The 12,238-nt window shown below is 42.5% G+C and overlaps 1 protein-coding gene across 5 annotated transcripts; it reads left to right on the top strand.

Annotated features, from left to right (window-relative positions):
• Positions 1–428: 428 nt before the first annotated feature.
• On the top strand, positions 429–12,033 carry LOC148327211 (LIM domain and actin-binding protein 1-like). 5 transcript variants are annotated; one of them, XM_088308050.1, is made up of 10 exons: positions 429–554; positions 3,043–3,176; positions 3,386–3,431; positions 6,954–7,397; positions 8,236–8,290; positions 8,382–8,470; positions 8,992–9,070; positions 10,113–10,147; positions 10,217–10,350; positions 10,420–12,033. In XM_088308050.1, the coding sequence occupies exons 2-10, from the start codon at positions 3,055–3,057 to the stop codon at positions 11,450–11,452; spliced, it is 2,037 nt and encodes a 678-aa protein (XP_088164176.1). In that variant the 5' UTR covers positions 429–554; positions 3,043–3,054; the 3' UTR covers positions 11,453–12,033. The 5 variants fall into 5 exon arrangements, with proteins under 5 accessions (XP_088164176.1, XP_088164179.1, XP_088164177.1 ...); XM_088308053.1 differs by having other exon boundaries at positions 524–544; XM_088308051.1 differs by having other exon boundaries at positions 553–579.
• Positions 12,034–12,238: the final 205 nt, after the last annotated feature.

Below are 12,238 nucleotides of genomic sequence, written 5' to 3'. Positions count from 1 at the left end.
TGGCTTCGTCTATATCACAATCCTTTTAAAAGACCCCATAGTTTTCTTTCAATTCTTTCTATTTCGTGCTTTGTAAAGCCATGTCCGCTAAATTAAATTTTGGATTCTTAAAGTGTAACTTGTAAACTAAACGTACACTGGTTGACTTGGAACAATAAACAAAACCAGGCCAGGTAGAAGTAACGTAACACCAAAGGTCATTGGTGCATGAAGTCACATGACCCGCCTCCTCCACTCCTGTGACACCTTTCATTTCACCCCACCTCAAAGTATCCTCACCGTGAATGTTGCCAGTTTTGATAGTTTAATGGCAACAATTTGGTTACGCGAGGTATCAAATTATCGATTATTTTGATTGAGTTAGGTGATTGTATGACGTATTTCAATTACAGCATTTAACTACAACAGAGGGACAATTTGTGAGAAAGACTAGTTTCAGTTGCCAAAGTCTCGTTAACCTAGAGGACCATCCTGTATCTGGCAACCATGCATCAGGCTTGAGCTAGTGTCAGGTGTCTCTAAGTTTCGTCAAAACTCCACCGAAGTACGTACAGGTAAGACAGCTTCTAATGCGACACGGTAAAAGAAAAAGATAAAGACTGGATACATTTAATTATAATTTTAGCAGTCAAATGTTACTCGTAGATTCGTTGTGGTCATAATTCGCTCTATGTGCTCATTTATGACTACCCTAAACATTGTCTGACTGCCTACGGTAAACTCAAACATTTTCTCGATTAACAATATAATTTTAAATTAGATCACGTCTTTCTTAACCACTTTTCGCAATGTTTTTTTTTAAAGTTATTATTTTCATATCCAGCCACTATGTCGTACACCTGTACTTAATGATATAGTAGCTGTGTAGGGGCCGGGAGGAGCAGGCTTCTCCAATTTTACGTAAATGTTCGAACTAATCAGAGGTTCTGTCAATTTAATTTGGCAGATAATTTTTTTTAATTTAATTTCAGTCAATGCCGCATAGGTATTATAATGTGCTGCAGTAACTTAGATAAATTCAGTAACTATGCACCTTGCGCCAACGCGAAATAATGGCTGCTGTCTTTTTATTATTGTTCATGTAAAACTGTCAGAGCTGAACGCCTTTCTTAATACTTTATCAACCAAGAAGAGCTAAAGCCTCACCAAGGCCAGCACTCCCTTTCCATTTGTCATGATCTGTGGATGTAATGACTTCACACAAGGCCTAAAGCAAAGCACGTCAGCATTTTAGGGCAGACAGGATATAAAGAACCAACTATGTAATGTGTCACAGTCAGAGACACGCCACACTCTTCAGTAATCTATTATTTCATTTCATTTGACAGGAATAAACAAAGGAAAGGATTCTGAAAGCATGTTATTTTTCAGGGGAGTTCATATTCATTTGCTGATGTCATTGTTCAGTCGTCATCTTTGGCTTGTCTGACGTCCCGAAGACTTCTTAATTTGTCACACAACTCTCCTGTAATCACTCACCTAATCTCAGCAGAAACACAAGCAGGTGTGCTGGCGGCAATTACACTCTAAAATAAAAGAATGTTAATTCTAAATGTCAGAACTACAAGCGACAATAAATGTGCGTTGAAATAATTTGTCCAAAGTCCACACGATAGGTTGTAATTGCAGTGATTACGTAAGAGGGCCAGAGCGGAAGACCCAGACATTTAGACAATCAGTGCTTGGTGGTAGATCTTGCGCAGTATACTTGTAAAAGCAATCAAACACTTGTGCCCGTTTTGCTTTGTTTACTTAGAATTTAACACCAGTGGTAAAATGCCACTCCCTTGTGCAATTCAAAAGACGGTAGAACCTCAAAGGTCAATCTGTCGTCTGTACAGTCTGACCACTAATTTTAATTCTGTTCATATTTTAATCCCCCGCCCTCCATAGAAAGTAACAATTAGAAGTCAAACCGATACCATCATCAAACCTATATACAGTACAGCACAGGCAATATTTTTGGCAACACTAACACTCAAATTCAGATTTTATTTCTTAATTTTTTCCCTAGCCATGTTTAACGCTTGAGGTCCAGTAATTCCTAATCACATATTTTATTTTTATGCCCATCCGATGATATCTATCATTACGTGAAGCTGTGCCGTCCTAACAAAAATATCAGTGATGTCATCGATTAATCGACTTCAACTCCATTTTCATCCTATTGTACTTGACTACGAGAAAATTGAGTCGTCAACATCTCAAATGCACACTAGCAAACATTGCCGCAAATGTGACAGTGTTAGCCAAAGGTTATCCTAAATGTAGAAATAAGTTAATGATAACCCGTGTGCTCACTTTCTGATGATGCATCTCAAACATTGACAATCAAGAGTGAGTTACAAAGATGTAGTCATGTTTTCTGGTATTATTGATGGCTTCTCGCTTTTTAGGAGCTTTCTGTCTGTGTGGTCTGGCTCTTCCGTTGTATTACAGACATGAGCTGAGATGCATAATGTGTTAAAGGTGTCCATCTAGGAAATGTTGGTGCAATAAAAAAAACTGTATTTCACACCCCAACACCAATTTAATACTACATTTTTTAGAGAGTTTATGTCTTAGCATTTCTCTTCAGTCTTTCCCATTGCTCCTAAATCATGTTTATAGCGCACTCCGGGAACACCCGGAGTGGGATTCATTCCCAGACTTTTTGGAAGTTCCACCCCACTAAACACAGGAAAGGTAATGGAGGGTTATCATCTGTCTGCCGCTGTTATGATATGGCTCGGTCAGAATAAAGTTAAATAGCGACTGTGCGTTTTGAGCTGTGTGGTTATGAGCCGTTAGTGAGTTATGTCCGCAGAGCGGAGTGTGCGCTGGTCCTCCGAAAATAACAGCCTGGCTGCTTGCAGTTTTCTTCTTGCGATCAAGCAGGCACAAGAGTGCAAGTTTGAACGCGTCAATACCAGGAATGCATATTGAGTATCACACTTAGTATGTTTTTTTTTATTTTGATTTGTCTTGCACAAAACTGTGGCGAAGGGTGAGTGATTGTAGTGTGTGCTGACCTCTGCGCTGCGTTTGTGTCTCGGAATTTAGGTAGCTGCAAAAATGGAAAGCGCTCCATTCAGCCGAAAGTCGTGGGTGACGCATTCGTTGCGTGTCACTGCAAAGGAGTTGTCACTGGTCAGCGGGCGAGGAAGAAGCAACGCCATTGCGGAGCGCTTCTCCAAGTGAGTCAACAAAATGATTTCTGTGGCACGTTATATTTGATTTTAGTTTGTCCTGCAGAAAAAATAGCAGCACTTGTAGAATTATCAAAGTTTATTACTACAATGTGCACTGAGTATAACTGCTCTTATGTTAATTTGTCCTTTAATTTCTGCATAATAAATCATTTAGAAGACCTAAGCTTTGTGTTGTTTTGGGGCTTTTTTTCCAGGTACCAGAAAGCTGCAGAGCAGTTAAATGCAAACAAGAGAAAAGGGGTAAGTAACATAACCGGATGCTTCGGATAGATACACTGTCAAGTCCAACCTCTTCTTTATTCATTTTTTTTTTAAAGTATGCGCATGTTTCCACACTCAATTCTTCTTCTTAGTTTAGTGTCATTTTTGTTGACTTGGTCTTATAGTTCTGAGCATCCTGGAGAAGCAGAGACGCATGTACTAGAAACAAGCCGCAGAGTGGATTTTATCATTATTTTACTGAGCAGCCTGGACATACGCAACACATGTAAATCACATTCTCAAGTTGCTCATCCATTTTTCTTCTAAGGTAGAGGTCACCAACATGGTGCCCGTGAGTTTCAGACCATAAGTCGCCCGCGGGCCTGTTGTAAAAGGTCTTCCAGTGATGGAACATTGTGATTTCCTAGGAATGGTGTAGCGATCATTCTGAAGTGCAAAAGAAAACAATTGTTCTGTATTGATATTTATTATTATTATTGTGACAAATATATAACACAGTGTCTTCAAATAGGTTCATATTAATAATTATAATATTTATATAGTATAATGAATGTCTGACGGTTTGACCTCTGACTTTTTCCGTTCACCAGAAAACTTTAGTTTAATCCCAAATGTACAACCTCCGTTCAGAGTCATCAATCAATGTTGGAACTTTGAGCCGAACTAAACGTTCGAGCCTCCCTGAAGTGGATCGAGCAATGGTGCCAGATAGACATTACGCCGTCAACACAAATCTTGGCAAATTGTGTTGTCCTGGCCGACCTCTCATTGGCCACTCGTAGCAATGGGCAGGCTATCAAACCCATAATCCGCCCTCAGTCAGTGTAATCTGCTCGTAATGGTCTCTGGTGTTGCGACTCTTAGCGGCTTTGTCTGAAAAGAAGGCAAACTACACATGCCGGGACTAATGGTTATTATTATTATTGCAACTGGCCAGCCACTGTCATGAAAAAAATCAAGGTAATATGGCCGTGTGTTACGTGCTGCATTCGTAGAAGTTTGTATTGGGGGGAAAATGCTTGTTACTAGCTTGTGTCATCTGTTAAAAGTTCAGCTGTTTTGAAATTTTCAACAAGATTCATTTGTAGTTGCGTGTAAGACACAAAGATCTCAAGGATGCAACATTGCTAAGCTATTAGGAAGAAAAAAAACGGTGTCCTGGTGTAGTTGAGGCTCATTTAAATAAGCAGCGTAAAAAGACCATCTGTCGTTTGTGCGCGTCTGTGCGTTCGCGCACACGAGTCCTCACAATGTAAATCATTGCATTTAAAGGATAAACTGTTGCTCGGTTTTGCCCTGTGGAAGTAAAACAGGTGAAGTCTAGCCGTGAAACCTGTTCAAATGCCATGTCCGCTTGTAAAGGGCAATTCCGAAAAAGGCGCTGAAATTCTTTGTTGGTTGAAAAAACAATGAGAAAAGTAAATTAAAGGTGGGAATAGCAGTGACTTGTGATGCAGTATTTTGTCAGCGATAATCATATCAGAATACAAAAATAACTGATAAATTGGAAGGAAATCCACCTTTGATACAACACACTATCAAAATTAGTCAAGAAGGGGAAAAAAAAGAAAACACTTTGTTGGACAATTTGACAAAATAATGATTAGGTAAACATTACATAAAAGTCAACAAAGACAACACTTGCGTGTCCGATTTAGCATCAAAGTCTCTGTTGTCAGTTTGTTTTAAAATGTTTAAGCAAGAGTTCAGAAAGCTCAACTATCGACGAGCCAGGGAAGACTTGACGAAGGATTGCAAAGTGAATCAACATGCTTGCACAGGTTATGTGAGAAGAGCCTCACTTTTATATTTAACAACTAATGCTGCAGTGCGTTAATCATCACAACGAACGGCACTGAGGAAACTCGTCAGTAAATGAAACTTTTAAGCCGATCACTCAAACAACGTGTCTCGATGTTTGTTGGAGCGCATCATAAAGCCAAAGCTCTGGTCACAAAGGGAGGAAGGCATGAAAGGGTTTGTAGAGGGTACAAGTCGGTGGCAGGGTGTTGCAACCGCTACACAATAGTACAACATAGTCCACAATGAAGACCTTTAACAGATGGAGAAAAAGCAGCTCATCCGGGACGGTACCAACGCCCGGGCCTCCCTTTAAAGTGGGCGTGAAGTCGAGAAGAAATGTGATAAGGGACGCTGCCAAGAAGCCCACGTCAACATTAAAAGAGCTACGAGGATTGTTGGCAAGTATTGCCTGTGTAAATAACGGCACATAAACTCGGAAAATTGAGCGTCTTTCAAAGAGAACATCAAAGACGAACGACGAGGCAAATTTGGTGGCATGAAGACACCACACATCGCAGTCAAGCACATTTGAAATCGTCCGGCTTTTATCGGTTATACTCGGCAGCCACAATGGCCGCTTGCATCATAAGGTATTACGCTTTTATAAAGACAATTTAAGATGAGAGCGTAATTTGAAATCCAAAGTACTCGCAAACCACTACAAAGTTCTCTTTGATGACACTTTGAGAAACCGTTTTTTTTCAGCTGGACTGTAAAAGTTTTTGTGTGCGCAGACTGCTTATCTATTTAGCGTTTGTTCCATTCCGAATCAAAGTTAGTTCAGTCCTGGATGTTAATTTGAAATATTTCAAAGATTTAAAGAGCTTTCTATGCAATGAGTGCACAGTAAACAAAGAGTTAACTTTCCTTGTATGTATAATTTCCTGCTTGAGTTGCCGGGCTTTGACTCTCTTTCCTGGTGTCAGAGGGGTTGGACTAAGTCATGGGAGTTTATTTAGTCTGGTGGCTAACATCTGGCATACTTCCACCTCGCACTCAGCGGAACAAGACCAAGCAAGAGGACGCGCTCACACACCTTGCTGGCTGTTTTTGCTACAGGTTGACTTTATTGATTTTTGCTCAGTTTTTGTCAGATTAGCCTTGACACACATTGTCAGTGTGGATTTTTTTTTTGTGCATCCAAATGTGAGTTGTTGGCATACCGGTTTGTTGTGATTACTTGGGTCATTTGTGTCACTTTGTGGATGGATGGTGAGAAGAATCCCATTGTTATTTTTAGGTTTTCTCTCAATATTGAGTCAATTCAGAGCTGGCAACCAAGATTTTCTGAGCGTGATTGACGCCCATGTAGAGATCCTCTTTTCTACAACGTGTCATTCCCCTTTCACAATTCAGGAAGTTTTTGAAGGTGACACAGCAGCTGCCAGCCGTTGCTCTGCTGCGCCTTGTCCGTCGCGCCGCATGCTTTTATTATTGGCGCGAATGGCAAACACAGCCTTCCTCTGTGTGTTTTAGTAAAGGTGAAATTGTTCACAATGGAATGCAGCATGCGTGCTCAGCCCTGTCAGATACGTTTCGGGTCATTCGTTTTGCCTCAAGCAGATGCGGCAAAGACATATTCAGTATTTCCTGGACTCCTTTTTTTAACATATGTTCGGTAAATGGACCAAGAAAGCCAAGCGAGGAGATTGTGGCATTTCCTTTAGAGTTTTCCCCTGCAATCATGCAGTCTCAGCAAGCAAGTTTATCGCTGATGAATTCGTTGTTGTCTTTCAGGGCTTTGAAGGCGCGTCGTCCTCTCAGCGCACAAGTAACCTGAGTGCTTTGAAGAAGCGCTGGGAGCAAGCAGGGAACGGCAGTCATCAGGACAAGACTCCATTCATCTCTGCGCCCATACACACTCAAAGCACCTTTCCTATCCTGGCCAGAGCGGCTTCTCTCAGCGAGCAGCCCCCTACTCCTAAAAGCCCGGTGACCTGGCGGCCTCCGCAGGAACCTCCACCCAGCACACCTGACGCAGATCCCGTCCTAATGGTCCCAGCTGCTCCACAAGCAGAAGAACAGAGCGGGATGGACAAACATGAGCCGACGCGGCGCGAAACACCCGAAAAGCCAGACGAACAAGTTCCGACTAGTCCCCGCGCCTCCTATGAAAAGCCAAGAGTGCCGCTCAACAATCTCAAGATGAAGTTTGAGAAGGCACATGACACCTCAGGAAAGGTGACTGGTGATTTCTCTTTCACATTAATTTATTGAATGATCCAAAAACATGTTAAACTGCTGACTTCCCTCTTCCGACACGCTCATTCGGTATTTTTAATAATATATATAATAAAACTTATCTACAGCCTATGGATATGTGGTTAAAAAGAGAAGCGTGGAGAGTCTCTGTCGCTGAAAGATTTCACAGCAAAAATTGCATTTGCGGATATGAAGTGGCACTGCTGTACATATATAATAATACAAGTACATACTTATCGAAGTTAAGTGTGGAGAGTCCCCGTCCAGGAAATGCTCAGTTACAGTGCAGGTGCCTCAAAATGTAGTTTACTGCTAAAAATAACACCGGATTTACTTTTCCAGGGCCCGGTCTCCGTGTGTAGGTAGCAGGCTGTAATTTTTTCCTCCCGATTGTCCAGTTAAACCTTCTATAGGATGTAATCTAAAGCTTTTAAAGGATATTTCTTTCCTTTCTAATGCACAAAAAAATGCTCACCATGGCCAAGCGAGGAATGTAGGAACATTCTTGACCTAGGACTGTTTCATCATTCAGACCTCTGTTATCTCACTTTCCAACATTTTCTCACAGCGCTCTCGTCGGAGCATTTTGACGATCGCTCAGGCTTCGTTTGGCAGCACGACAGTGCGGCGCGCTTAGGCTGAAGCATTGTAACTTGCGTTTAGACTGCAGGGGAGCGTAACATTTACAGTACGGTCATGTTGAAAGACAGGAAGTGGCCTGTGAGGAATGATAAGCGGAGAAACGAGCGCACTGATTGAATTAAGCGTTAAGGTTAAGGTGCCAATGTTCAACCATCATTCTCCCCCTTTCATCCAGGGCTCCAGGTCGACTCTGCTAAGTGCCTCGTCAGAAGATATGGAGCAAATCTCTGGTGAGGTTTAACATAATTTGACCTCAGTGCTAAGATTGAAACGAGGAAAACCTGATTTTTTTTTTTTTTTTTGTCTTTTGTGTTCCATTAGTGTGTGACCGTGTGCTGGAGAAGATGTCACTGAGAGAGAAGCTGGCCAAATATTCTGATGCTGTGTCCAAACAAAGCAACACTAAAATTGTGAGTAAAAGAATGGCCGCCTCGCCCGTCACGTAAGGGGCAAAATTGCGATAAGTGCTTTTGGTGTCCGTCGTCATGGAAATGTAGCAGAATAATGAAACAACAAGTCTTGACAATGCTCGTTTCCAACTTTGTTGAACCGGCCAACAAGAAAATAACTTGAGTTTCGTTTAGGCGAGGTAGATTCAGGTAATTTTGCATTACTAGTAAAATCGCAACATTTTGACAATTATCGTACTAGATAATGAGAAACTGTTTTCCTTGTGGGATGCATTTGTGTCCATTTTTCTAGATTTTTTTTTTTTTGGAGCAAAGCGTTTTAGACTGTACTTTGAAATGTCGATTGGACGCATTTCTGTCCGCCTAAAAGCATGTTACTTCATGTTACTGTGAACTTTGACAAGTGGAGGTGCGAGTGTGAGAATTTATCTGCGTATTGATTGATCACTAACCCTCCCCCAACTAAAATGTTCCCCCTTTTTAACACTACGTATATAAAAACCATTTTGTTTTTCCTCCAGGCTGTGACACCAGACGTGTTGCCCTCCAAAATAACTCTATCTTCAATTCAGAAAGTGACACCTGGACCCGAGTGCAATGGTGAGTCACTGGCCCGATCAACATGAGGTGACTCAGGCGGCACCATCATTTTTTTTTTTTCCCCCCATGCACATGTGGCAGAGTTCATGCACGCGTGACAGCAGACAATCATTGGGAGCGTATCATCGAAATGCCCAAATAAATTACAAGTCAATTTAAAACTACATTGGAAGCTCATCCTTAAATGTGGACAATAGCTGACATCATAAAGTAGATGTAAAATAGTTTCCAGGCAACTAGAGGAGTGTTAAAACTGAGCATTTGTACTTTGACGGAGCTGTGTGGCTTATTTCAAGACGTGACATTTAGAACTAGTTTGCAAGGTGGAGGTCATTATTAGTTAATGGTGGGAGAAATTACTAAGAGCCCGGTGCTTGTACTTGTGGACGTGAATATGTCGTGCGCTTTGATTATTTTAAGAAATCCGGGTTGAGTCTTTAGTTACTGTGACAGGTGGAACAATCCTATTGAGCTTGAGTGCACACAAAGTGCTCAAACTTGTCAAACGAACCAGACTTTCGTGACAAAGGCGTCATATGCGTGCCCATGTGAATTAGTCCGAGTCGTTCTCTTCATTTCCATTTTTGCGAAGTGGCAGTTGTTAACACTCAGGAGGAGCGATTGCACTGCACTTGAGTGCATTCGATTCAATCATAATTAGACATTAAGAGCAGCAAGCTCTTCGTTCATGTGCAGTGCACAACTATCAACTTTGACTTTTGTCTCTTAACTTAAAATGTCAACGTGAGTGTAGCTAATTCACGACTGATAAAAAGTTAGTGCTTAGTTAGTTCAGAATGAAAACTGCAGTGAAACAGGTGAACTTAATCTGAACATCTGTAACCTTAAATGCCCGTCTCAAAAGCTTAGAACAATTGAACTTGCTTTCAAAAGTTGAAAGAATCTCATTTAAGTTTAACTGTAAATGTCCCACTATCAGGCATTTTAGGTTTATCCTGAAATTTAACCGGAAAGCTGAATATACATCAACTATTACTGATTGTCAATAAATTAAACCTAGGTTGTGTGTTGAATGTTTCAGGGGATTCCAGCAGTGAGCCCATAAAACCATCCCGGGTGAGTAAAGCAGTGCAGCTCTCAGTCTGTAGACAAGACATACGATTAATTCCATGTGTGTGTGTTCAGAAGTTCTGCCCTCCAGTCAAGGAGACGTGCGTTGCTTGTCAGAAGACGGTGTATCCTCTGGAGAGATTGGCGGCTCTTCAGCACGTCTACCACAAGAGCTGCTTCCGCTGCCTCCACTGCAGCACAAAGCTCAGGTTGATCTCACATCCAAAATGTTGAGTCAAATACAACTTTAGCTGACTCTGCCTTCTGTCTGCTTTCAGCCTGGGCAACTTTGCCTCCCTGCACGGCAACGTGTACTGCAAGCCTCATTTCAGTCAGCTGTTTAAAGCCAAGGGCAACTACGACGAGGGCTTCGGCCACCGGCCTCACAAGGAGCTGTGGGCGCCTCGTAAGGATGGAGATGAAGGCGAAGAGGAAGCGTTGAAGCCCAGAGAACAAGTTGCGGCACCGAGGAGGAGAGCCGAGTCAGTGGAGAGCATGTCAGACAAACACCCCGCCACCCCAACTGCCGAAGAAGCATCACCACCAGTCAAGGTCACCGACCTCGCCGCCCATTTGGAGACTCAAATGCAGACGGCCGCCAGCTCTGCAGAGAAGCCGGCCGAGACCCGCAGGTTGAGGATCGCCTGGCCGCCCCCTGCCGGAGAGGCCACCCCCGGCGCAGGCTTGCGCAGCCCAGGTGTCGAGGGCGGCACCTCAGGACGAGCCTGGAGGGCCAAGTGGCCCCCGGAGGACGACTCGCTGTCCTCGGCATCGTCATCTCACAGCGCCGAGCGCGCCGAATTGACGAGCCTGAGGAGGAGCTCCTCTCTAAGGGAGCGCAGTCGGCCTTTCACCATGGCTTCCCAGGCCAGCCTTGAACCCACCGCCATTCCCAAGGAGCCTCGGCGACCTCTCAAGGCCCTGCAGGAATGGAGAGCATCCCTGGAGGAAAAGAGCTTATCTCAAGAAAGAATGGCAGACAAGAAAGTGGGGCTGCAGAGGAAGAGAGAGGAGAGAGAGAAGCAAATGGCTAGTGAAGTAGTCAGTCAAAGCAGTCTGGAGGAGGTCGTGGAGAGCGACCATCAAGGTGGTGAAGACGCACAGGAAGGAAGCCCATTGGCCGATGACGGCTCCCCGAGCCTCTCTCCTGACATCTCGGCGTCCCCCTCACCCAAAGAGAACCGTGCCTCGCAGGACGTCGGCTTCTGGGAGGAGGACAAAGATGAGAGCAACGCAGAGGAGCTGACGGCCGAGGACATCATCAAGAGGAACCGTTACTATGACGATGACGACGATGAAGACGACGATTGAGAAGAGCGTAGTCAACTCAGTTTGTCTTACAAAAGACATTATTTTTCATGTTAATGCTTTTTGGTTTTAGCTTTTGTCAATTTTTCAACATAACTCTTCATTATACTGTTAGAGGAGTCAACTCTCATTTCCCTTCCTACTGTCCTAAAAACGTGAATTAGACTGGAAACAAATCTCAGGTAAACAATATTAGTTACAAATATGCAGCTGCTCTGAAAGGCCTTTACTTTTGCCGAACACCTTAATAGAAACTACGGTGTTGCCATATTAGCCGAACTGGTATCCAAAGAAAGTTGTAATGTCACATTTGTGTAAACATTATTTTTAGCCTTTGAGAATGAATCTGACCTACAAAGTCATGCTCCTGAAATGTTCTTACTGCCACAAAAAAAAAAACGCGCTCCGAATTAATATATTTTCAGAAATCTTTTTCTCTATTTGGTCTTGTGTACTAGTTTCAAAAACAATGTGCAGTGCCACTGATTTGGTTTTCCTGGATGATTTTTAAATGACTTGTATAATGGATCCCATTTCAATAGTACTGTTTTTATGTTCAAGCATAATAAATTGTTAAAGGAAAACATCTGGTGTTTTTTTTTTTTTGTTGTTGACTCATTCACAACAAGCCGAGTAAATGGACCCTTGGCGTTTTTAGCATCAATGGCAGTAAATGAATTAACGTGAATTTAAATGATAGAATAAATGAAAACTACATAAAACAAAAAGTTTTCATTTTTCCATTAAATGCGCGAATATTCCACCGAAGAAGCAGCATGGCACCCATTC

Source organism: Idiotropiscis lumnitzeri, chromosome 11 (assembly GCF_059441095.1).
Source record: "Idiotropiscis lumnitzeri isolate Australia: NSW breed Sydney's pygmy pipehorse chromosome 11, RoL_Ilum_1.0, whole genome shotgun sequence".
NCBI classification, from domain to species: domain Eukaryota; kingdom Metazoa; phylum Chordata; class Actinopteri; order Syngnathiformes; family Syngnathidae; genus Idiotropiscis; species Idiotropiscis lumnitzeri.
Note: the sequence above shows the minus strand (reverse complement) of the source record. Positions and strands in the feature narration are given on the sequence as shown.

Coding starts and splice junctions, on each gene's coding strand:
- LOC148327211 (XM_088308050.1), top strand. CDS start 3,055: ATGGAAAGCGCTCCATTCAGCCGAAAGTCGTGGGTGACGCATTCGTTG. Junction 3,177..3,385: donor ATTGCGGAGCGCTTCTCCAA/GTGAGTCAACAA, acceptor CTTTTTTTCCAG/GTACCAGAAAGCTGCAGAGC. Junction 7,398..8,235: donor CACATGACACCTCAGGAAAG/GTGACTGGTGAT, acceptor CCTTTCATCCAG/GGCTCCAGGTCGACTCTGCT.